The 27,500-nt window shown below is 41.5% G+C and overlaps 1 protein-coding gene across 5 annotated transcripts in view; it reads right to left on the reverse strand.

Moving 5' to 3' along the window:
• LOC135101928 (4'-phosphopantetheine phosphatase-like) overlaps window positions 1–27,500 on the reverse strand; it is a 332,938-nt gene that overhangs the window by 207,123 nt on the left and 98,315 nt on the right. For all 5 annotated transcript variants that reach the window (XM_064006329.1, XM_064006310.1, XM_064006318.1 and 2 more), the window contains one exon: window positions 11,290–11,473. In XM_064006329.1, the coding sequence (XP_063862399.1) occupies window positions 11,290–11,473 (184 nt within the window). The remainder of the gene's footprint in view (window positions 1–11,289; window positions 11,474–27,500) is intronic.

Genomic DNA, 27,500 nt, shown 5'->3' on the forward strand with positions numbered 1-27,500 from the left:
CAGCGGAAGTGCCGTGTTCCCGCTCCAGCCAACACCAGCGCACCTTTTGGGGGCGAGTCTCCAGACTGTGGAATGTCTTCGCGTCCTCCGTCCCTCATATCAGGGGGATGGATACCCAGGACGTGAAGTTAGCAGCACACCACTGGAGGGGCTCGCTCCCAACCCCCCTGCTAACAATATTAATATAAGTCTATCATTAAGAATGTATAAGATGTATATATATTTATATTTGTATTTGTGTGTTGTGTACCCACCCCTAAAATAGGTTGCACACGGCAGTGCGCCTTCGGGTGATAATGTACCTATGTTTAAATTAAAAAAAAAGAGAGAGAGAGAGAGAGAGAGAGAGAGAGAGAGAGAGAGAGAGAGAGAGAGAGAGAGAGAGAGAGAGAGAGAGAGAGAGAGAGAGAGAGAGAGAGAGAGAGAGAGAGAGAGAGAGAGAGATGGAAGGAGGGAGGGTGGGTGTGTGGGATAAATAGAGGGAGAGAGGAAATAGGGAGGGATGTGGGAGAGAGGCAGGGAAAAGGGAGGAAGAGAAGGGGGAGGAGGGGAAGAGAGGGGAGGAGAAAGGCTAGAGGAACTGACCACTTGAACAGGTGCATTTGAATTGGAGTACAAAATTTGTTTGCCAACTCTATTCATATTGGGAGTTGTTTGAACTGAAGGATGATCAAATCATGAGCTATGATTGTGTATCCTTTCTCTTTTTATAATTTAAAGTAACATGTTGGGGATGGTTGTCTTGTCCTTCAATGTTTGAAAAATTTTCTTTTTAGTCTCACTAAAGATCTGGGTTATATAAATACCGTTCTGGCTCTCTCTCTCTCTCTCTCTCTCTCTCTCTCTCTCTCTCTCTCTCTCTCTCTCTCTCTCTCTCTCTCTCTCTCTCTCTCTCTCTCTCTCTCTCTCTCTGTCTGTCTGTCTGTGGTGGTTGTATAAAATTATACAACGGTACAAAAATAAATTATATTCCTGTAGGATTTGGCATTTCTCATCCTTTTCTGCAATTGTCTTTCTTGGCATTTGCATTTTTAGACCAGAAGAGAAAACTGGTTTGAGGAATCACACTAAAGTTTTCATTGACTACTTTCTATGACGTCAGTTTAATACAATGAAGTGAAATTATAAGAGTAATTCAGTACTTATCAGGACAAAGGTTGATCGTAATTTCACAAACATTTAACTGTGTCACTTAGGAAATAAATTTCCTTTTTTTTTTATGTAAGTGGGTCACTGGTGAAGAGAAACAAAAAAAAAGGACAAAAAATTCCCACTGAGGTGCTAGTCTCAAAAGAAATGTTAAGAGAATAAAAAAAATAATGATAAGTTTCTTGAAACCTTCCTCTTGAAAGAGTTCAAGTCATAGGAAGGAGGAAATACAGAAGCAGGCAAGGAGTTCCAAAGTTTACCAGAGAAAGGAATGACTGATTGGGAATACTGGTTAATTCTTGCATTAGAGAGGCGGACAGAATAGGGGTGAGAGAAAGAAGAAAGTCTTGTGCAGCCAAGCCAGAGGAGAAGGGGAGGCATACTCCATACATAGATAGATAAGGCCCCTGTACAGAGTTAGCAGCTTGGGGGGTGAGAAAGACTGGCAGAGACAACTCAGAATGCCTAAATTCATAGAAGCAGTTTTAGCTTGAGATGAGATGCAAAGTTTTCAGTTTAGATTATAAGTAAAGGACAGACTGAGGATGTTCAGTGTAGAAGAGGGAGACAGTTGAGTGTCACTGAAGAAGAGGGGGTAGCTGTCTGTATGGTTGTGTTGAGTTGATGGAGTAATTGAGTTTTTGAGGCACTGAATAATACTAAGTTTGCTCTGGCCCAATGAGAAATTTTAGAGAGATCAGAAGTCAGGCATTCTGTGACTTCTGTGCATGCAACTGTCTACTTCCTGAAGGGCTGGATATCAATGAAAAGACATGGAAAAGTGCAGGGTGGTATCATCAGTGTAGGCTAATGGATAGGACAAGAAGTTTGGTTTAGAAGATCATTGATGAATAACAGGAAGAGAGTGGGTGACAGGACAAAACCCTAAGGAACACCACTGTTAATAGATTTAGAAGAAATTTGATCATCTACCACAGCAGCAATAGAAAGGTCAAAAAGGAGATGAGATGAGGTTACAGAGAGAAGGATAGAAGCTGTAGGACGGTAGTCTGGAAATCAAGCCTTTATATCAGACTCTCAAGAACTTTTGAACTGTTTTGAACTTTTTGAACTGTTGCTAAGTCAAGAGCAAAAGTTTCACCAGAATCTCTAAAAGAGGATGACTAAGACTCAGTAGGGAAAGCCAGAAGATCAAGAGTAGAACAGCCTTGATGGAACTCATACTGGTGATCAGATAGAAGGTTGTGAAGTGATAAATGTTTGAGAATCTTCCTGTTGAGCATAGATTCAAAAACCTTAGATAGGCAAGAAATTAAAGCAATAGGACAGTAGCTTGAGGGATTAGAATGGTCACTCTTTTTAGGAACAGGCTGAAAGTAAAGAAAACTTCAAGCAAGAAGGAAAGGTAGATGATGACAGACAGAGTTGAAAGAGTTTGACTAGGCAAGGTGCAAGCATGGAGGCACAGTTTCGTAGAACAATAGGAAAGATCCCATCAGGTCCAGCAAGAAGGAAAGGTAGATGACGACAGACAGAAATGAAAGAGTTTGACTAGGCAAGGTGTAAGAACGGAGACACATTTTTGAAGAACAATGGGAGGGACCCCATCAGCTCCATAAGACTTCTGAGGGTTTAGGCCAGTGAGGGCAGGGGAAACATCATTGTGAAGAATTTTAATAGGTAGCATGAAGTAGTCAAAGGGTGGAGGAGAGGGAGGAACAAGACCTGAATCACCCAAGGTAGAATTTTTAGCAAAGGTCTGAGTGAAGGGTTCAGATTTAGAAATAGATGAGAAAGCAGTGGTGCCATGAGGTTGAAATAAAGGAGGGAAAGATGAAGAAACAAAGTTATTGGAGATGTTTTTGGCTAGGTGCCAAAAGTCATAAGGAGAATCAGATCTTGAAAGATTTTGACACTTTCTATTAATGAAGGAGTTTTTGGCTAGTTGGAGAACAGACTTGGCATAATTCTAGGAAGAAATATAAAGTGCATGAGATTCAGGTGATGGAAGACTTAGGTATCTTTTGTGGGCCAACTCTCATCATGTATAGCATGAGTACAGGCTGTGTTAAGACAAGGTTTGGAAGGTTTAGGTCAAGAGAAAGAGTGAGGAATGTATGCCTCCATGCCAGACACTATCACTTCTGTTATGCATTCAGCACACAGAGACGAGTCTCTGACACGGAAGCAAGTAGTCATTCCAAGGAAAATCAGAATAATACCTCTTCAGGTCCTCCCCAATTAGCAGTGGCAAAATGCCAGAGGCACCTCTGCTTTGGAGGATCCTGAGGAATTGGAGTGATAGGGCAAAATACAGATATGAGATTGTGATCAGAGGAGCCCAATGGAGAAGATGGGGTAAAAGTATAAGCAGAAGGATTAGAGGTTAGGAAAAAATCAAGAATGGGTGTATCTCCAAGACACTCAGGAATATGAGCAGGGAGCTACACCAGTTGCTCTAGGTCATGGAGGATAGCAAAGTTAAAGGCTAGTTCACCAGGATGGTCAGTGTAGGGAGAGAAAAGCCAAAGCTGATGGTGAACACTGAAATCTCCAAGAATAGAGATCTCCACAAAAAGGAAGAGAGTCAGAATGTGCTCCACTTTGGAAGTTAAGTAGTCAAAGAATTTGTTATAATTAGAAGTTAGGTGAGAGGTATACAGTACAGATAAATTTAGTTAGAAAGTGCCCTCCCTTGCCTTTCCTTTCATTACCTTTTGTTTTCTATTATATACAAGAACTGCTGTTTTTTCAAAACCTATCCTCTGAAGGATATTGACATTGATATCTCATTTACCACCTTAGTGATACAGTTAAATGTTCGTGAAATAAGGATCAACCTTCATTTTGATAAGTACTTGGTTAATCTTGTAATTAGTCTATCCTAAGCATGACTAACCAATTCTTTATAAAATTTTGCCTCACCTTTTAGAGGGACTTAAATTTGTGCCAATACATTACACTGCCTACACAGAGTGTCATTGTAGTAGGAGCTTTTGAGCCCGCCAAGCAAAGGCCGATAAGCAGTTGTCTTGACTGTGTGTTAAGCAGTCAACTTGGATATAGGGGAGGGTCAAGAAGGTCAGTGCCTGGCAGATAGTACACATTTCCACCCCTGATATCTGTGATAGTAAAAGTGGATTCATCACTCCACAGCACTCCACAGTATCTCAAGCCCAGCATCCCACACACCATATATTTTTTTTTCACAACAGCAAATCTATTCATCTCCTGCCCAAGGGTCAAAAGGGGCTTTTTTAGGGGGTTGGTAAACCCCAGTTCTATGATACACCTATTAACGGTTCTCACATACCACCCACCAAATATGTATGGGTTACTTTCTTTTATTTATTTTGCTGTCACATGTAGGTTAGATTCTAATACAATAATCTGGGGGTGAATATCTGTCTTCTTGGCCTTGCCAGACCACTTACTGTGGATAGGAATTGCATGGCTGCATTTCTGGTGAAACTTGGCAACCCAGTGCCAGACATTTCTTGGATACGCACTGATCAGTTGGAGACTACCTTTGTTCACAAACTGGATTCCTTTAGGGCAATGATATGGGCAGTGGTCTGTGTACTTAAAAACTTTATCTTGTCCATATCAACAACACAGGGGGCTGAAAAGGGGCAGAAGCGCAGGCCAAGCAGGGGTACAAGCAGGATGGAGCATGTAACAGAACACCAGTAAGACAACAGCTGATTGGGTTTTGCTTGGCAGGCTCAAAAGCCTCCATTACTACCCCACTCTATGTAGACAGCATAATGCATTGGTGCAATTTTAGGTCCCTCTAAAAGGTGAGACAAAATTTTATACTGAATTGGTCAGCCTTGCCCAGGGCAGCAAACACTGTATATGGCTGAAAGAGACTATGTAAGCACAGCTAATGAGAGGAATAAAGTAAAAATAAAACAAAAAAATAATTCACAGCTAAGGGAAAATAGAGGGAAAGAAAAGAAGAGAATAAATTAAAAATAACCATAAGTGTTGCTAAACTTTTAAAGGGAGCAGAGCTGGCAATGACATGTAAATGAAAAAATTGAAGTAAAAGAAATTAAGTTTATACACAAGAAAGATGGAAACATAGCTAATGTAGTGATCTGATTGGTGGCCCTATGCTTTCAACCACATCACTGATTTTAGGGTCCAGATAAACATAAATCTTGATTATCTGGCTGGCAATTTTTGGCTCCTATAGGGATTTTAAACATACTTTAAACATCTAATCATCTGATGATTTTAGGGTCACAACAAATGTGATTAACTGGTGCATGAATCTGGTGGCAAGAATAATTTTACAAATATGATATACATATGATTTAATTATCCGGCCAACAATTTTGAGCTGCTATAGCAATTTGGGAACTTCAATAAACATGACTTGGAGATCCACCTAAAGTTTTTAAACATAATGGGGATTTTTGTGTTGCAATGAGAATGATTTCACAGTTTATAATGTCACTGTGATGGCACTGTAATTCAAAAGCAAAATCTGCAATAGAGGACTGAATATACTTACAATGCACTACTGTTCTATGAGGGTTTCAAAGGAAAAAAGGATGTTGACTCAAAATTCCATCTTAACCCTCTGACTGATAATATACAATAACTTCACTTGATTTTACTTCGGCAAATCACTTGTCTGCTAGATGGTGCCGTTCACATGAGATACACTACACTTCGCCACACAGTCAGTTACTGCGCAGACACCACACAAGTCGGACGTCGGTCTCGCCTCCTGTTAAGTTGTTACGACTTCTGTTATCGGTGAGTGATAGGAATATTAAAGTTTTCTTGTTTGGATTGTGTATTATGATTTCCATTACCTGTTATAAGGGTGGAATATTGTCTTTAATTATCCGTTACCTGATTATAGGGCGGAGTATTGCCTATGGATATCCGTTACCTGATAAGGGCGGAGTGTTGCCTATTTGAATCCGTTACCTGAATTAAGGGCGGATTGTGGACTATAAATATCCGTTACCTTGTATAGGGGCGGATTATTGGTTATATGATATCCGTTACTTGATATAAGGCGGATTATTGGCAAATATGACCATATTTGGGCACTCTCGTGAGCCGACATAGGTGCGAGATGGTTCCATCTTGTTACCCATTATTGGGGCAAGAGGAATATTGCCTTATTCACAAGCCCGGGGGCAATTGACTTCCCAAATTACTAAAGGGAAAGAATTTTATTTGGGCACTCTCGTGAGCCGACATAGGTGCGAGATGGTTCCATCTTGTTACCCATTATTGGGGCAAGAGGAATATTGCCTTATTTACAAGCCTGGGGGCATTTGACTTCCCGGATTATTATAAGGAAGGAGTTTTTGATTTAAAGTTACCCTGTGTGTGAGGTTAAGGCACCCGTGGGGTTATAAAAGGAACTGCTGTTAAAAGGGGTGGCATCTTGTTAACATTAGCCGCCATGTCTAGGACGCCTTCTGATGCTTGCCCCAGTCCTGAGAGATTCAGAACTACCAGCATGCCACGCACCTCAGCTAAGGTAAAGGGACTACACAAGGGGAGTAAACATGAAGAAAGATCCAGATCTAAGAGCCGTTCTACTCGTCATGAAAGGTTAAGTTACTCTCGGTCACCTTCCCCTTCTCCAAAATACGATGGTGAAGACAGCAATGCGCCTTCTTTGGGCATGATTATGGAAGCTTTGACTGAGTTGAGGAAAGACATGGACAAGCTTAAGAAGGAAAATGGGGCTGTGAAGTCAAAAGCAGTTCATAACAATGCTCCCCTGTAGGTGTCAAATAATACTTTGATGCCTGATTCTCAGGAATCACAGGCAGGATTTTCTGGATTTAGAACTCCACTGAGGGAGGACAGTGATGAGGAAGAGGAAATCCAGAGGGATGTTCCTCATGATATTATATTGTTACAAGGTGCTAAGAATTATGGACCCATGGAAACTGTCTCAAAAGAACTTGACAAGGAAATTGCTGCAATGGTGAACCACCTGTTTATTAATGGCATGAGGCAGGAAGATTACAAAGCCATTGTAGAGGATGAGGTGACATTTAGACCAAATAACTGCCATGCATTAACTCAAATGGATTGCAACCCACAGGTCCTGGACGCACTGCCTGCAGAGGCAAAGAAGGCAGACTTCCGCTTAAGGGAAGTGGGAAAAAAGATATTACCAAGGCAGCTACTATTGTTGTAAAATCGCTTACTGTGCTATACAAGGTGGCACGTGATGAAGAGCACCAAATTATTGCAAATGAGGTGGCCATGCTCAATGGTGCATTAGCATTATTGGGTAATGCCCACTACAGAAATAACTTGAACAGGCGACATATCATAAAGAGGGACATTAATCCCAAATATTCTCATTTGTGTGCTGACAAGGCTCCCATGACGGGTCTATTGTTTGGGGATGACCTGTCACAAGCCAACAGAAATATTGAGGAGGTAGAAAGGCTGAAAACCAAATTCACTTTTAAGAAGCCTACATCTTGGACTGCAAGCAGTGGCAGATTTGGTGGAGGTAAACAATGTAACTTTTTTGCCAAGGCCTCCTCCTGTGGATTCCCATCCAGATATCAGCCGTATGGTTTTCGCAGGATGCCCTCCAGTGGTGAACACAGGCGCTCCTACCCTGCTCAAGCTTGGACAACAAAAAACGTGAGAGTCCGGGGTCAACTTATCCCCCGGCATTAACCCAGGTGAAAGAACAATTTGAGGCTGGGCAACTTCACAAGTTTATCAATAAATGACGTGTGATTACAAGTGACCTGTTCATTTTGGATATGGTGGAACATTGTCATCTGAATATAGATGAAGCTAATATCGGATATTTATTTAGAGAGGATATACAGTATGTCTTTAGTGAGGAATAAGACGGGGGATTATAGGATGGTGTTAAATCTTGAAAACTGAACAGGCATGTAGAATATACTCATTTTAAAATGGAAAATTTTGAACAAGTATTACAGTTACTTAGTCAAGGAGATTATATGGCTTCTATAGACCTTAAGAAAGCCTATTATTCAGTAAAAATTGCAGAGGAACAACAAAAATATCTGTGTTTTAGATGGTTGGATAAGATTTACCAGTTCACATGTCTACCTAACGGGTTTTCGGATGGTCCTCATCTATTTACAAAACTTCTGAAGCCAGTTTTCTCTACACTTAGGCATAAAAGCCACAACATCACTAGTTATATTGATGATACGCTTCTGTATAGTAGCTCTTTGCCAAGAACATTCAGTTGTTGCAGAGTGTAGGTTTCTGCATAAATGTGGAGAAATCTGTTTTAAGTCCCACTACGCGTATTGAGTATTTAGGTAACGTGATAGATTTGGTGGCCATGACAGTTACCTTGCCAGCGCGTAGGAGGGATGAGATTATACAGCATTGCTCTCTTTTAGTCAATAGACAAAGAAAAAATTAGAATTGTGGCAAGAGTGATTGGCCTGCTGGTGGCAGCAATCCCAGCTGTAGAGATGGGGAAGATGCACTATAGGAGGATGGAAAGAGCAAAGATCAAGGCTTTGGAAGAGGCATGTGTAGACTTTAATAGATGGATGAACATTACAGAGGAGATTAGAACAGATTTAAACTGGTGGATTAAGGAATTGGAGAATCAAAACAGGAAAATATTCAGAAATATACCAGATACTGAGTTGTTCACAGATGCTTAAAATCTAGGATGGGCAGGTTGCCAAAATAGCATCACTACCAATGGCAGATGGTCCCCTGAAGAAGTGCGTTCGCACATTAATGCATGAATTATTGGCTATGTTATTCTCATTGAGATCTTTTACACATCTCCTTAGAGGTTTACACATCAGGGTGTTATGTGATAACACCACAGCGATTAATTAAGTGAATGAGATGGGAGGTGTTAAGTCAATAGTTTGTGATGACATTAGTAGGAACATCTGGGAATGGTGTCTTAGTAATGGGGTATGGCTGACAGCTTCCCATATACCAGGCAAATGTAACGTCATGGCCGACGAGGCATCACGTTACTTTAATGACGGACATGAGTGGCAGCTGAATGAGATGATATTTAAGGAATTGTGTTCTATATTTGGGAATCCTTGTATAGACCTATTCGCTTCACGTTTGAACAAACAAATGACTCCATTCTGTGCATGGACACCAGATCCAGAGGCTGCATATATTGATGCAGTTACAATTCCGTGGGCTAAATTTAAATTGGTTTACCTCTTTCCTCCCTTCTCTCTGATCTCTAGATGTCTGCTGAAGTTAAGGGAGGAAAGGACCAGAGGATGGATCATAGTGCCACTTTGGCCATCTCAACCGTGGATGGGGGTGCTCCTTCGAATGCTAGTAGACGACCCTCGGGTCATACAGAGAAGGAAAAATGTAATAATGCATCCGTCAACTGCTGAGGAGCACCCAATAATGAAACACACAAATTTGATGGCTTGTCAGTTGTCCGGAAACAACTTGGAGAACGTGGCATATATAAAGAAGGTACGGAAATCATTATGGCCTCTTGGAAACCAGCAACAGGTAGACAATACAACACTCACATCAAGAGGTGGACACTCTTTTGTAGTAGAGGGAACATTAATCCCATTGCACCATCTATAGCAGATATATTAAACTTTCTGTCTCGTAACTTTCAAAGGAATGTGGGTTATGAAAGCATTAACATGGTGAGAGGGACTCTATCTGCAATAGGAATTATGGTGGAAGGCTGCAGAGCGGGCAATCACCCACTTGTCAACAGATTTCTGCGGGGAGTCTTCAACTTACGCCCTTCTACACCCAGGTACGCAACGACCTGGGATGTGAAACTTGTATTACAAAAGATAAGACTCGTGGAACCACTACACAGCCTAACACAGAAAGACTTATCGCTAAAAATGGTGATGCTGATGGCAACGACACAAGCAGGCAGGATCCAAACTTTGCACTTATTGTTGGTGAATATGGCATTTGGAGAAGAATCTGTTTCAGTTTTGTTAGGAGGTAACATCAAGCAATGCAGGCCAAAATTTAATGTTCGTACTATTGTATTTAAAGCTTATCCTCAGGATTACAGATTGTGTGTAGTTAAGGCTATGAAAGAATATATAGAAAGAACTGAGAGACTAAGGACAGAATCTGGAAATGCAGATGGGAGACTACTCATAAGTTATATAAAACCCCATAGGGGTGTTTCTAAGGACATGGTGGCAAGGTGGCTTAAGACCATGTTATGTAAGTGTGGGATTGATACCAAGAGGTACACAACAGGTAGTATTAGACCTGTGTCAGTGTCTAAGGCCAAGACACTGGATGTGCCTACTGCCACCATCATGGCAAAAGCTGGTTGGACGCAGGAAGCCACATTTGCTAAATATTATAATAAGGATATACAAGGGGAAATAGACCCTTTTTCAAGAAGCAGTGCCAGGCTCAGTATAATGTAAGGTTTGAAATGTTATCAGCAGTAAAAATCATGTTCTATTTTCATAAATGACAATGGGGTTTTTGTAATATGAACTTTTATTTACACCTATTTACAAAATGTGAAATTTGACAGAACCCTTTACATACAACACCCACATGACTTTAAAATCTCATGTGAACGGCACCATCTAGCAGACAAGTGATTTGCCGAAGTAAAATTACAGAAGTACATGAGACTTACCGTAGGTTAGTTGAAATGTGCTTCGGATTTTGCAAGGCACATCACGTCTGCTAGATGGTAGAGTTCACATGCCCTCCACTCCCTCCCTTTGTTAATTGATGATTCTTGGTTTACACAACAAAAATTCAAGGACTGGAAGGGTTGGGAGATAATATTTCATGTGGGTAGTTGTATCTTTAAAGACTGACTGTGTGGTGAAGTGTAGTGTATCTCATGTGAACTCTACCATCTAGCAGACGTGATGTGCCTCGCAAAATCCGAAGCACATTTCAACTAACCTATGGTAAGTCTCTTGTACTTCTGTAATTAAACCTATATAATTCTACCAAACATCAAACTGCAGGCATTAGAAAGTTTGAACTACAAGATTACTCCTTTGCTGCCTGTGGTGTCTTTCAGAATTGCATCAGAATATTTTAATATACATGAGAAGCCATAGGAGTCAGAAGGTTAATGATGTCACCCTTCACATAACAAGATAAATAGGTACAGGGGATTCTCTGTTCATAAAGCATTCATCCACAAATAGCAAATAATTTTCTTCTTACCTTCATTATGCTCACTCCTGATCCAATGTTGACAAGGAGGTAGGGGAATATGTTTGGCTCTGTGTTGATGAAGCGATACTCAGGATCTTCATGTCTGCTGTAGGAGAACTGCTCATCCGGGATGTTACGCAGCAGGAAGTTACATCCTTTAATGAGGCTTCCGATTTCATCTTCTTTTTCTACTCTGTATCATACATAATATCATTACCCTTTGTTCTGACAATGTAAAGATACTAAGTTTGTGAAAGCAGATCTTTCAGTATAATGAATGTTAAGGAGGACCATGTTTACCACAAACATAATCATAACATCTTTATTTCAATAAGTCTGCATTTTCAAGATTCATATCCCTAAGGTTTTATTAACCATGGTTCACACAAGCAAGAATTTACTGGAGAACGGGATGAATGATTGAGAATACTGGTTAATTCTTGCATTGGAGAGGTGGACAGAATATGGACAAGAGAAAGAAGAGTCTTGTGCAGTGATGTCATAGAAGGAGAGGAGGCATGCAGTCAGCAAGATCAGAATAGCAGCTGGCATGAAAATAGTGGTAAAAGATAGTAAAAGATGAAACACTGCAGTGATGAGAAAGAGGCTGAAGACAGTCAGTTAGAGAAGAGGAGTTGATAAGATAAAAGGTTTTAATTACTCCCTGTCTAACAGAACAGTATAAGTGAAACCCCTCCCCATATATGTGAAGCATACTCCATACATGGACGAATAAGGCCTCAGTACAGAGCTAACAGATGGGGGGGGGGTGAGAGAGATGACTCAGAACACCTAACTTCATAGAAGCTGTTTTAGCTAGAGATAAGATGTGAAGTTTCCAGTTTAGACTATAAGTAAAGGACAGATCAAGGATGTTCATTGTAGAAGAGGGGGGCAATTGAGTGTCATCGAAAAGTGGATAGTTGTCTGGAAGGTTGTGTCAAATTGATATATGGAGGATTTGAGTTTTGAGGCATTGAACAATACCACCTTTGCTATGCCCCAGTCAGAAATTTTAGAGAGATCAAAAGTCAGGTATTCTGTAGTTTCCTCATGTGAACTGTTTACTTCCTGAAGGGTTGGACATTAACAAAAAGATGTGGAAAAGTGCAGGTGGTATCATCAGCATTGGAGTGGATAGGACAAGAAGTTTGGTGTAAAAGATCATTGATGAATAATAGGAAGAGAATAGGGGACAGGACAGAACCCTGAGGAACACCGCTGTTAATAGATTTATAAGAAAAGTGACTGTCTACCACAGCAGCAAAAAGGGAACTTGAGATGAAGTTACAGAGAGAAGGATAGAAGACACAGGAGGGTAGTTTGGAAATCAAGGCTTTGTGCCAGACTATATCAAGAGCTTCTGATATGTCTAAGGCAACAGCAAAAGTTTCCCCAAAATCTCTTAAAGAGGATGACCAGGACTCAGCAAGGAAAACCAGAAAATTATGAGTAGACCAGCCTTAACAGAACCCATACTAGTGGTCAGATAGAGGGTTGTGAAGTGATAGATGTTTAAGAATCCTCCTGTTGAGGATAGATTAAAAAACTTCATGTAAGCAGATAATTGAAGCAATAGTAGTTTGAGGGATTAGAATGGTCACTATTTTTTGGAACAGGCTGTATGTAGGCAAACTTCCAGCAAGAAGGAAAAGTAAATGTTGATAAAGCTTTGATTTCTAAACTACCCTCCTACGGCTTCTATCCTTCTCTCTGTAACTTCACCTCAAGTTTCTTTTCTGACTGTTCTATTGCTGCTGTGGTCACTGTTCTTCCCCTAAATCTATTAACAGTGGTGTTACTCAGGGTTCTGTCCTGTCACCCAATCTCTTCTTATTATTCATTAATGATCTAAACTAAACTTCTTGTCCTATCCACTCCTACACTGATGATACCACCCTGCACTTTTCCACATCTTTTCATAGGCATCCAGCCCTTCAGGAAGTAAACATTTCATGCATGGAAGCCACAGAACACTTGACTTCTGATCTTTCTAAAATTTCTCATTGGGGCAAAGCAAACTTGGTATTGTTAAATGCCTCAAAAACTCGATTCCTCTGTAGTGCCGGGACGTAATATAATAATATAAGTAATATTAGGTTAATATAAGTAGAATTAAGTTAGTATAAGAATTATTGGTAAAATTTAGTCGTTATTACATCATGCATACATCCCTGAGACATACAGACAGATAGACAACATGTTGGCACCCGCGGGAAATGGGTGATCGATTTTCTTTATGAATAAAGGCATTATTTTCATACAAGGTATTAGCTTGTGGCTAGAATTTTTCACCTTGCTACTCAGAGGAACAAATACACCAGGTCATGATATGAGTAAAGTAATGTAAACGTTTATTATATGGTTGAAAGCAATCATTTGCGAATTACTTTGAGGGAGAATCTGAAAACTACGGAGGGGGGGAGGTTCATGGTGTGGGGAGATGCCGGCCTGACTCCTGCTCAGAGAGGTCTTGGCTTGCTTACACTACAAGTATGTCGCTCTAAGTTTGAAGTAATTACTATTCATATTTGTAGATATATTTTCTTATCAGTACATCACTCAGAGAGGTCTTGGCTTACTTACACTACAGGGAAACCAGTGGAGGTAAAGGAAAAGTCTGTCTGTGCATCCCTTGTGTGTGTGTTTGGTTAGGTATACTTAATAGTGTGAGAACGGGATGTTTAGTTCACGGATTATTAAAGTTGTGCAGTATTTCTCCTTATCATACAGGGACATAACCACCTGGTTTGGTCCTCGGAATGCTGATTAGGCTGTGTTATACCATGGTTATAGGAAAATGTAGTAAGGAGATTGTTTATTCTTATGTAAACACCAGTGAATTATTTTTCGAGTCATGTGTGTGAATAATACCACCCTTGCCACGTGAATGAGACTGTATACTCATGTAATACCCAAACACTAATTCCCATTATTGTTATTGGTGAATGTGTGAGGTGTGTCAAGTGATTAGTTCAGCCAGTATTTACACTACTGTAATGAAATCTTCAGCACTACTAAAAGGATACTTTATACTACCTGATGTAATATGAATGATGTGTAAATTAGTATTAACGCTACCACAAGTGAAGGAAAAATAAAGACCATAAGTCAGCGAGTTTAGATATTACCTTATCAACTAGAGAAAAAAAAATAATAATAATAACTTGGCTTTCGAGTGGTGGGGGGAGGGGGCGAATACACCTCCATCTATCAGCTCGACACAACCTTCCAGAAAACTATCTCCTCTTCTTCAATGACACTCAACTGTCCCCCTCTTCTACACTGAACATCCTCGATCTGTCCTTTACTTGTAATCTGAACTGGAAACTTCACATCTCATCTCTAGCTGAAACAGCTTCTATGAAGTTGGGCGTTCAGAGATGTCTTCGCCAGTTTTCTCACGCCCCCCCAGCTGCTAATTCTGTACGAGGGCCTTATCTGTCCATTCATGGAGTATGCTTCACATGTCTGGGGGGTTCCACTCATGCCACTCTTCTAGACAGGGTGAAATCAAAATCTTTTCATCCCATCAACTCCTCTCCTCTAACTAACTGTCTTCAGCCTCTCTCTCATCACCGCAATGTTGCATCTCTAGCTGTCTTCTACCATTATTTTCATGCTAACTTCTCTTCTGATCCTGCTAATGCATGCCTCCCCTCCTCCCGTGGCCTTGCTGCACAAGACTTTTTTCTTTCTCTCACCCCTATTTTGTCCACCTCTCTAATGCAAGAGTTAACCAGTATTCTCAGTCATTCGTCCCTTTCTCTGGTAAACTCTGGAACTCCCTGCCTGCTTCTGTGTTTCCACCTTCCTATGACTTGAATTTCATCAAAATTGAGGTTTCAAGACACTTATCCTCCAATTTCTGACTACTGCTTTGGACCCTTTTATGGGACTGGCATCTCAGTGGTCATTTTGTTTTTTATTGGATTTTTGTTGCCCTTGGCAAGTGTCCCTCCTACTTAAAAAAAAAAAAAAACAGAGTTGAAAGAGTTTGATTAGGCAAGGTGCAAGTACAGAGGCACATTTTCAGAGAACAATAGGAGGGACCCCATCAGGTCCATATGCCCTCTTAGGGTTTAAGCCAGTAAGGGTATGGAAAACATTAATTCAAAGGATTTTAATAGGTAGTATGAAGCAGTCACAGGGTGGAGGAAAGGAAGGAACAAGCCCTGAATCATCCAGGTAGAATTTTTGCCAAAGATTCGAGCAACGAGTTCAGCTCTAGAAATAGATAAGACGGCAGTGGTGCCATGAGGTTGAAATAAAGGAGGGAAAGATGAAGAAGCAAAGTTATTGGAGATGTTTTTGGTTAGGTACCTGAAGTCATGAGGGGAGTTAAATCTCAAAAGATTTTGACACTATTACTGAAGGAGTTTTTGGCTAGTTGGAGAACAGACTTGGCATGATTCTAGGCAGAAATATAAAATGCATGAGATTCAGCTGATGGAAGGCTCAAGTACCTTTTGTATAACACAAGAACAAGTTGTGTTAAACCAAGGTTTGGAAGGTTTAAGTCAAGAGAAAGAGTGAGAAATGTATGCCTCCATGCCAGGCACTATCACTTCTATTATGCACTCAGCACACAGTGATGGGTCTATGACATGGAAGCAGTAGTCATTCCAAGGAAAACCAGTATAATGCCTTCTCAGGTCCCCCCAACTAGCAGAGGCAAAATGCCAGAGGTACGTCTGCTCTGGGGAATCTTGAGGAGGGATTGGAATGATAGGACAAGATATAGATATGAGATTGTGATTGGAGGAGCCCAACAAAGATAGGATAACAGCATAAGCAGAAGGATTAGAGGTTAGGAAAAGGACAAGAATATTGGGTGTATCTCCAAGGTCAGGAATACAAATAAGGTGTTGCACCAATTGCTCTAGGTCATGGAGGATGGCAAAGTTAAAGGCTAGTTCACCAAGATGGTCAGTGAAGGGAGAGGAAAGCCAAAGCTGGTGGTGAACATCGAGGTCTCCAAGAATGTAGATCTCTGCAAAAGGGAAGGGAGTCAGAATGTGCTCCACCTTGGAAGTTAAGTAGTCAAAGAATTTCTTATAGTCAGAGGAGTTAGGTGAGAGGTATACACCACAGATAAATTTAGTTTGAGTGACTCTGTGGTTGTAGCCAGATGGTAAAAAACTCAGAAGATTCAAGAGCATGGGTACAAGAGCAGGTTAAGTCATTGCACACATAGATGCAACATCCAGGTTTGGACTGAAAATGAGGATAGAAAAAATAGGAGGGAACAGAAAAGGGGCTACTGTCAATTGCCTCAAACACCTGTGTTTCAGTGAGGATAAGAAGATGAGGTTTAGTAGAGGAGGTGTTCTACAGATTTCAAATTAGATCTAAGACCATGAATATTGCAGAAGTTAATGAAGAAAAAGTTGAGGGGGTGTCATGACACTCAGGGTTGATACCAAAAGAGCAGTCCGACCTGGAGACATTTATTGTCCCCTCCCGAGATGGGAACTCCAAAGCTGGTGTAGGAGTTACCATGATATTTTGAGCTTTGAGTAAAGGGTGTGTGTGTAATTAGGTGCATGTACTTTTGTGTGAAAGAAGAGTTGTCTTTAGAGGGCAGGCTGTGACTGCCCCCTTGTGTTGTGAGACACAAAGGGAAATGTTCAGTAAGGTCACAGCTGGGTTTAATGATAAGTTCACAGCATCCCCTGATTCAGTGCTTTAGCCCTCACTGAGAATAACTATTGTTTCAACAGGTGTGTACTGCCTCCTCCTTGTAAATGTTGCTTAACATCCAGCTAACTTAGATATAATAAGAATATAGGAACATAAGGGAAGCTGCAAAAAAGATAGCAGGCTTATACATAGCAGTCCCTAAATGAAACATATCTACCTTTGAAGTTTCCTACTGATTTGGCACTGATAACCTGATTACTGATTCTATTCCAGTCAACTACTACTTAATTTGAGTACCAATTTCTTGCTATTCATTTCTTAAATCAAACCTTATCAAGCTTGAACTTGTCAATTCTAGTCCTATCATGATTATTAACCATAATGATTTCATTAAGCAGGTTGACCATCAATACTTCTGCACCCTTGATTCTAGAGCCATCCTGAATTAAGGGTTTTCCTGGATTAACTAAGGTTTATTCCATAACACATTTAATACACATTCCAATATGTCCAACAAGACTTAAATAGTGTGCTTGATGTGCTACAGAATATTTTCAAATAAAATTAATGGAGCTGTCTGATTGAGTGAGTAAGGTTAGAGAAGTTACTTTTGTTGAGAAAAATTATGGGCATTGCTACACCATCTGACAATACTCTGATAAAGTTTTATAGCAATATTAACAATAACAGTTGAGTTACAACCTGAAATATGAGCCCTATTATGTTAACTTAATTGCCTTGTATGATGGTATTCACATACTAGTCCTTCTCTGATGTGAAAAACTGGTTTCATTTTCATGAAATGTCTCAAAATATAACTCTATGCAGCAACTTAGACTCTCACTAGGACTGAGAAGTGGTGTATAGGTGAATATGTGTGTAGCATCTTGCCACACTCTCCTCCCTCTCCACTACCATACATACTCTTAGTATACAACAATCATAATGAAGGTCTCAATATACTTACATTGTCAAGGAGAGAATAATGTCTTGAATGAGGTGCATAATAAATAAAAAATAAAAATAAAAATAAAAATAAAAATAAAAATAAAAAATACATAAAATAAATAAATAAATAATAAAAAAAAAAAAATGACAGAAGAAACGAGTGACATGATATCTCTTGTCAAATCAAACATCATGTCATGCTTCTGTTGCCCACTGTGACACACCCATGCTCAATAAATCAGGCTAGCTTCCTTCCTCTACTTGTCAGAGGCATAATTCATCAAGATTTGATGTAGAAGCATCATTATTAGAAGAAACAGAAGAGGAACCTAACTGTGAAAATTAAATGCTTATAACAAGCCAATGGAGCCTAAAAAACTTGTGTCTTTATACTATTTGTGTGAGAATGAGTGATAACTGCATCTTCTGTCTATCAAATAACTTTGAAACAACATTAAGACTGGAAAGCTTAAGAAGTTCTGACACCCTCTCATAAGAGATAATACCCGAAATAGGGTGGACCAGGAGCCTGAAGCAAAAACTAACTCTCTGAGGTTTAGAGTCCTGCATGTTCCTAATAACAAAAATCTGTAAATAATTATTGGATATGAAAAGGGGAAAAGGAAACTAATCTAGTCATAAGGAAACCGACCCTACAGGCCAGAAAAGCAGTCTTGAAAAGTATTCCACAACTTTAAGAGGCCACATTATCTCAAAACATGTTTTTTAAAATTTTGAAAGCTGTCTCTTCAGGCCTTTAAGCATTGATTTTGATTAAAAACAAAGAAAACTATCAGTATTTTAATGTAATACCACAATTTTTCCAGTTTTTGTGATAATTTTTTTTAATGATTTTTTCTACAAAAGAAAATGACAAAAAAAAAAACTCCCAACAAACAAAACAAATTATGAAAAAATATGCTGTAGGAATACTTTGAGACTGGATAATCTACATATATATAGTGAGCCTGACCTTCCATTAAAAATTTAATGCAAAGGAATGAATAATATATATATATACAAGGGTCATTCTAAAAGTAATGCCTCCTATTTTTTATTATCCTCAAGAGGTCTGAAGGATTTTACTTCGGCAAAATCACCTATCTGCTGGGCGGACATTTCCCATGAGAGAGAGTGTGTCATGCGCTGCCGGCAGTTGTTTGCTGATCGCCGCGTCGGGCAGACACGGTCATTCTGGGTCATACGGTCTCCCATGTTTTTGCTGTTTTCTTTCAGATAAGGCCACGATACTTGTTACGCAGGTACAGTGCCTTCAACTTCGTTACCCGTTTTTGGGGCGAGTTGTATTATTGGTATATCGGTCTCCACTGACGATGGAACTGTGTGGGAAGCTTAAGGCTTTGTTCTCCTTACCGCAGTGTGGCAGCCATGTCGGAGTCTGGTGAAGCGTCCTCTGCCTCTCGATCCCCTTCCCCTCCTGCCCCACGTGCCTTCTGTGGGCCTTCTCCTCTCCCTGGGTCCACTGTTCGCCCTCAAGATGACGACGACAGGCACAGGGATCATTCATCTCGTCGCTTGAGTGGGAGGCATGGTTGCGTGAGATTACGTAACAGTGCTGACGCATGTGGTTCCCACGGCACTTCTGCTCCTCCCCCTTGGTCAGTTGTGTTGGACGCCTTGGCTGATTTGCGGGGTGAAGTGGAGGCCTTGCAGGCAGACAGACGGCAACTACCACCCCCTACTGGGTCGGCGCAGGTGACTGTGGAGGACAGTACTCTGGGGGGCTGGGGTTTGTCGCCTCCTTGTTCTGCCACTTTTTCTGGTTTCTCGGCCAGGATGAGTGAGGATGAGGCAGTGTCGATGCCTGCCGCCCCTGCTGACAGCACCTTAATTCAGGGCACTAAGGCCTTTGGTCCTTCTGACACGGTGGTTGCTGACATTGACAATAGAGTGGCAGAGATGGTAAACTTTCTCTTTGATAATGGTATGAGAAAGGAGGACTACAAGGCCATGTGTGAGGATGATGTTGTCAAGAGGCCTAATAACTGCCATGCTCTTGCGCCAGTGGAATGCAACCCACAGGTGTTGGAGGCCCTGAAGCTGGATGCCAGGAAGACAGACTTCCGCTTGAAGGAGGTAAATAAGGACATCCTGCGGGCTTCAACCATTATCACCAAATCCTTAGTGGCACTGGATGATTTGGCTGAACAGGAAGGTAACCCCAAGTTGGCACATGAGGTGAGCATGCTAAATGGTGCATTGGCATTGCTAGGCAATGCCAATCACAGGAACAATTTGGCCAGGCGTTTTGTCATGAAACGCGAGATAAACTATAAATATGCTTATCTTTGTTCAGATAAGGTGCTAATTACTCGCTTTCTGTTCAGTGACGATGTGTCCCAGTCTGCCAGACAAATTGAGGAAGCGGAGAAACTGCGGAGTAAGTTCTCGCAGAAAAAGCCTGCCTTTACTAGCAAGTTCGCAGGTAAACGCCCTGGTGGATATTGGAACAAGCCTGCTAGTGGGGGATATTACGCCAGGTTCCAACCCTACGGGCAACAGAGGTATGGCTCCAGGGCTGCCCCACGACTGCCTTCCACTCGTCAGGATGTGGAGCCAAAAAACTCCAAGGGCCGGGGCGGCCGCAGCAGGCAGCCCCAGTAAACTTACAGACAAGTGCATGTTTTGAAGCTGGCAGACTACACTCTTTCCTGCATGAGTGGCGTAAAATTACCAGTGACCCTGTCATTTTGGATATTGTTAAGCATTGCCACCTTGATATTGATGTCGATAGTGTTCATCCTTTATTTTTTAATGATTTGGAATACAGGTTCAACACTGTGCAACAGGGGATAATTTCTGGAGAGATCAAAAAAAAAACTTTTACAGCTTAAAGTCATTAAAGTCACACACAAACAAACTCAGCAGGTTATCTCTCCTATTTTTTTGCGAGAAAAGAAAAACGGGGAATTTCGCCTGGTTCTTAACTTGGAGAGGTTAAAACAAATACATACCATATAAACATTTTAAAATGGAAAATTTTGAACAGGCCATCAGGCTCATCAACCAGGGTGATTTTTTGGCTTCTGTTGATCTCAGGCATGCTTATTATTCTGTTAGGGTTGCAGATGAGCAACAACGATTTTTATGTTTTACATGGCAAGGTGTTATCTATCAATTCACCTGCCTCCCTAATGGCATTTCTGAGGGACCTCGGCTTTTCACCAAACTGATGAAGCCAGTATTTGCTACTTTAAGGCAGGAAGGATACACTATCACCAGCTTTATAGATGACACATTAATTTGCAGTAACTCTTACTCAGGATGTCTTCAGGCGATTCAGGCCACCATTTCTCTGTTGCAGAGGTTAGGCTTTTGTATCAATATGGAGAAGTCTGTTCTCACCCCCACACAATGTATTGAATACCTAGGCAATGTTATTAACACCAAGTTCATGACTGCCTCTTTACCTGAGCGTAGACTAATCAAAATTCGCCAAGGATGTGCAGAACTTTTGTGTAAAGATGTTGCCCCCATTCGAGAGGTGGCCAGGGTGATCGGCCTCATGGTGGCTGCGATCCCAGCAGTGGAGTTAGGTAAACTTCACTACAGGAAGTTGGAAGTTTGAGGTGTCAAATTACAAGTGGTACTTGGTCCCTGGATGAAAAGGAGCTTCACATTAACATCCTGGAGATGAAAGCCATTCTATTCTCTTTGCAAGCATTTGAACATGAGCTGGAAGGTAGACATGTTAGAGTTTTTTGTGATAATACCACTGCTATAAACTATGTCAATGAAATGGGAGGCACAAAGTCCAAGTCCTGTAATGATGTTGCTACCCAGATTTGGGATTGGTGTCTGGAACATGACTCATGGGTTACATGCTCGCACATACCGGGGTAGGACAACACCTTGGCTGATGTAGCCTCTTGCAAGATTAATGACAGACATGAGTGGAAACTCGACTCACACATTTTTACTACCTTGTGTAATGTTTTTGGGACACCGTCCATTGATTTATTTGCCTCAAGGCTTAACAAACAGGTTAATACATTCTGTTCGTGGTTGCCAGATCCGGAGGCTAAATATTTTGATGCTTTTTCCTTGGACTGGTCAAACTTTGATTTGTCTTACATTTTCCCCCCATTCTCATTAATTGCTAGGTGCCTTCAGAAGTTACGTGCGGAGCAAGCACGAGGCTGGATGGTGGTTCCTCTGTGGCCGTCCCAGTTTTGGATGGGCATGCTGCTCCAGTTGCTAATAGACTTCCCACGTTTGATAACGAACAGGAGGAATGTTCTAACACACCCGTCCACAACAGATCCACACCCCATCATGTCCCACACGAGGCTCATGGCATGCCTTCTGTCAGGGAAAACTTGCAGAAACGAGGAGTTTCGCCGACGGCTGCGGACATCATACTTGCCTCCTGGAAACCAGGTACTGAGAGGCAATACCGCCCACATGTCCAGAGGTGGTCGTTGTTTTGTGGTAGACGGAATGTCGATCCCACTTCTCCAACTGTAGGTCACATTGTAAATTTTTTGACGGAAACCTTTGACAGGGGTGTGGGTTATGAGTGTGTGAACACTGCGAGGGGTGCCCTGTCTTCTCTCGGCATTGTGGTGGACGGATGCAGGGCAGGAAATCACCCTTTGGTCATCCGATTCATGAGAGGGGTTTTCAATCTTAGAACTCCTCAGCCCAGGTACACTGACACTTGGGATGTCCAACCTGTCTTAGAGCAACTAAGGTCCATGTTCCCCTTACATGCATTAACCCTTAAAGAATTAACGCTAAAATTGGTTATGATGATGGCCTTAACTCAAGCTGCCAGAATTCAAACTTTACAACTACTGTTAATCAGAGACATGCTCATTAATGAACACTCCATTTCAGTACAGTTGGGGGGCACTCTTAAACAATCCAGACCAAATTTTAACATCAACAGGGTCACATTCCATCGTTACCCTAAGGATCCACGATTATGTGTCTGTAGCACTCTCCTGAGGTACATTGATGTGACTAAAGAGCTTAGACAGGATGAGATGCACACTGATGCCAGGCTCCTCATTAGCTTCATAAAACCCCACAAATCGGTTTCCAAAGACACTATTGCCCGTTGGGTCAGGACCATTCTCCGCATGTCCGGCATAGACATCTCAAAGTTTTCCGCTGGTAGTGTGCGGCCAGCAGCAGCTTCAAAAGCTGGAGTGGCGGCTGTCCCTGTCGCATGCATTATGGCTAAGGCGGGCTGGTCTAGGGAATCTACCTTTGCAAAATATTATAATAAGAACATTGTGGCTGCTTCTGACCTCTTTCAGGATGCAGAGCTAGAATAAGATATGATTTGGGTTTGTTGCTGCACTCCAGTGTTGCAGTACACGGATATTTTAAGTATTTACCGTATTTGATGGCTCATAAGACGCTACTTTTTTCTCAGAAAAAGGGTCAGTAAATTAGCCTGCGTCCAATGAGGCAAAGGTCCAACTTTGAGGCAGTAATAGGTTACAAGTCTACGGCAACAGAGGCTCTAAATTCAAACCACAGATGTCTTTGCACAACTAAATAAAGTCATGATTGGTAGTACGCCACAAAATGCTCTTTCTTTCAAGGTACCAATGTGTAGTATCTCATACTTACTGGTAATCCACATAGACTTTGACCAGTCAGGAAGAATTTGCTTAACCATGCACCACTTCTTCTTGGAGTTTTGTTGGGGCAGTGTAGGTTGTGATGTCACAGCCTTTGATGCCCCAAAGGTGAGGTATCCAATTATAATATTAGACTAGATGTGATGGAGCTGGTTGGATTTGTGGAGAAGGTTCTGGCAAGGTGGAGATGGTGCACCACGTTTTTCAAAACAAACGTGGTCGGTTGCGCTCCGACGTGACGTACTCGGTGACACCGAGTGTGACGCCGTTACTGATTGAGGTAAGACAATAGCCACACTTTCATACAATTAAAATTGAACCTATCTTTTTAACATTCTTGCTTTGCATACATATGAAAAAGATTGAAGCTAGAGAAACTTTTCTTTTATGAAAATAGACTAATACACCTTGAGAACGAATATTTCTTCTATAAAGGAATTGAGTGTCATGGGATAGGCTGGCTTGAGGTGATGATCTGCATAATATTCATGTAATAGCTTATGCAAGAGTGTTTAAAACTTCCAGATTTTATTACACAACATGATGGAGTCAAAAAAACGACACAATTACACAATTGCATACAAGCTACAAGTAATACAATATGCTAAGGAAAACGGCAACAGAGCTGCTGCTAGGCATTTTGGTCCACCTCCAACTGAGAAAATGATTCGTTTTTGGCGAAGAATTACATGTGAAAGATGCTAAAAAATAAAGTATGAAAAAATTTTATTATCACTGTAGTCCCTCAGTTAATGGTGCCGCCAAGAGCTAGGTGCAGTTAATGTTTACATTCAGCTGAACCGCATTAAGACTGAAACTCCCCTGCTTACCACACCTTTTGGGCACTAGAGGCTGTGACATCACAGTCTGCATGGCCCCAACTAAAATACCAATAAGAAGATTGTGTTTACACGTCAGCAGGATTGGTACAATCTTGTCTTTCAATACCCTCAACCGAACCATTACGTTCTGGCTTTCAAGGCCCGCAACCTTACCAAGATTTGACTCCAGAAATCCAACCAGCTCCACTGTATCTAGTCTGAAACACTACCTGTATACCACACCTTTGGGACGCCAGGCTGTGATGTCACGGCCATCACAGCCTCAACAAAACCCCAAAAAGAACAAGTAAGCTGCTAGCATAAATTAAACTTTTAAATGCTGAGTATTGGTATCTAATAGTGATCTAAATGCACGTGAGAGTCTTCAAATGTCGCTTGAATTCCTTGACTTCATATCGATAGCCTAAATCTGTTAATTTTTGTTTTTTTCTATTTCAATACATGCCAGAACTGGGTGCGTCTTATGAGCCCGTGCGTCTTATGAGCCATCAAATACGGTAGTATCTAGTACCTTAGGTTTACCTTATGATGTGAACTGTTACCATATTTCAATATTGTTTGTAGATTGGATTAAGTTGGATGCAATGTACCTTATTTTATACACCAATTGTATGATTGTCTCATGTACAAGATCCTTCCATGGAATAATAGTTATAGTACTGTTTCTTGTGGGGCATTTCCTTTTCCTCTCTACTATTGCATCCTCCCTCGTCATCCACATGGCTTCAAAGCCTCATGGGAAATGTCCGCCCAGCAGATAGGCGATTTTGCCGAAGTAAAATCAACAAAGTACACGAGACTTACCGTAGGTCAGTTGAAGTGTACTTCTAATTTTTCGAGGCAAATCACCTCTGCTGGTGCGGAGATTTCACATGCCCTCCTCTCCCTCCCTACCTTAAGCTCTACAGGTTACTTAATTTCCTAATTGGTTCATCATGTGGATGTCGAGTCCTTGCTTTAAAGTCTGCCGGCAGCGCGTGACGCACTCTCTCTCATGTGAAATCTCCGCACCAGCAGAGGTGATTTGCCTCGAAAAATTAGAAGTACACTTCAACTGACCTACGGTAAGTCTCGTGTACTTTGTTAATTACTTATGGCACTGTTATGATGACTGAACATTCATACTAATAACATAAAATTTTCATCTTTCTGTCTCAGATATTGACAGTGTGGCAGTCTAAGAAAGGAACCCCTGTCATGGACATGCGTCAGAAGCAGAGATGCATTACTGAATTCCTACATGCAGAAAAAGTTAAACCAATCAACATTCACCAGTGCTTGGTGAATGTTTATGGAGCTGATGCAGTTGATGTCAGCATAGTTAGGAGATGGGTTATCGTTTCGAAACGATAATTACTCCCAGTGAGGTCTAAAGCATTGTTCAGGGGGTGCTGTGAACTTATCATTAAACCCAGCTGTGACCTCACTGAACGGTTCTCTTTGTGTCTCACAACACAAGGGGCAGTCACAGCCTGCCCTCTAAAGACAACTCTCTTCCTCCACACTAAACTACAAGCACCTAATAACACACACACCTTTCCCTCAAAAATTATAAAATCATCATGGCGACTCCTACACCAGCCTCGGAGTCCCCATCTGGGGAGGGGACCATAAATGTCCCCCGGTCGGACTGCCTTTCTGTCGACGATCCTAAGTGTCTTGACACCCCCTCTCAACTTTTTCTTCATTAACCTCTGCAACATTCGCAGTCTAAGATCTAATTTTCAATCTGTAGAACACCACCTCTCCTCTTCTAAACCTCATCTTCTTTTCCTCACTGAAACTCAGGTGTCTGAGGCAACTGACAGTAGCTCCTTTTCTATTCCCTCCTACTTTCTCTATCCTCATTTTCAATCCAAAGCTGGATGCTGCATTTATGTGCACAATGACTTAACCTGCTCTCGTGCCCACGCTCTTGAATCTTCTGAGTTTTCCACCATCTGGCTACGACTACAGAGTCACTCTCGTACTAAATTTATCTGTGCTGTATACCTCTCTCCTAACTCCTCTGACTCTAAGAAATTCTTTGACTACTTAACTTCCAAAGTGGAGCACATTCTGACCCTCTTCCCTTTTGCAGATATCTCCATTCTTGGAGACTTCAATGTTCACCACCAGCTTTGGCTTTCCTCTCCCTTCACTGACCATCCTGGTGAACTAGCCTACAACTTTGCTATCCTACATAACCTAGAGCAATTGGTGCAACACCCTACTCGTATTCCTGACTGTCTTGGAGATACGCCCAACATTTTTTACCATTTCCTGACCTCTAATCCTTCTGCTTATGCTGTCACCCTTTCTTCTCCGTTGGGCTCCTCCGATCACAACCTCATATCTTTATCTTGTCCTATCACTCCAATCCCTCCTCAGGATCCCCCTAAGCGAAGGTGCCTCTGGCATTTTGCCTCTGCTAGTTGGGGGGACCTGAGGAGGTATTTTGCTGATTTTCCTTGGAATGACTACTGCTTCCATGTCAGAGACCCGTCTTTGTGTGCTGAGCACATAACAGAGGTGATAGTGTCTGGCATGGAGGCATACATTCCTCACTCTTTCTCTCGTCCTAAACCTTCTAAACCTTGGTTTAACACAGCTTGTTCTCATGCTATACATGATAGAGAGGTGGCCCACAAAAGGTACTTAAGCCTTCCATCATCAGAATCTCATGCACTTTATATTTCTGCCCGGAACCATGCCAAGTCTGTTCTCCAACTAGCCAAAAACTCCTTCATTAACAGAAAATGTCAAAACCTTTCAAGATCTAACTTCCCTCGTGATTTCTGGCATATAGCCAAAAATATCTCCAATAACTTTGCTTCTTCTTTCCCTCCTCTACTTCAACCAGATGGCACCACTGCTATCACATCTATTTCTAAAGCTGAACTCTTTGCTCAAATCTTTGCTAAAAACTCTACCTTGGACGATTCTGGGCTTGTTCCTCCCTCTCCTCCACCCTCTGACTACTTCATGCCACCTATTAAAATTCTTCGCAATGATGTTTTCCATGCCCTCGCTGGCCTGAACCCTCGGAAGGCTTATGGACCTGATGGGGTCCCTCCTATTGTTCTCCGAAACTGTGCCTCCGTGCTTGCACCTTGCCCAGTTAAACTCTTTCAGCTCTGTCTGTCAACATCTACCTTTCCTTCTTGCTGGAAGTTTGCCTACATTCAACCTG

Source organism: Scylla paramamosain, chromosome 1 (assembly GCF_035594125.1).
Source record: "Scylla paramamosain isolate STU-SP2022 chromosome 1, ASM3559412v1, whole genome shotgun sequence".
Classification (NCBI taxonomy): Eukaryota; Metazoa; Arthropoda; class Malacostraca; order Decapoda; family Portunidae; genus Scylla; species Scylla paramamosain.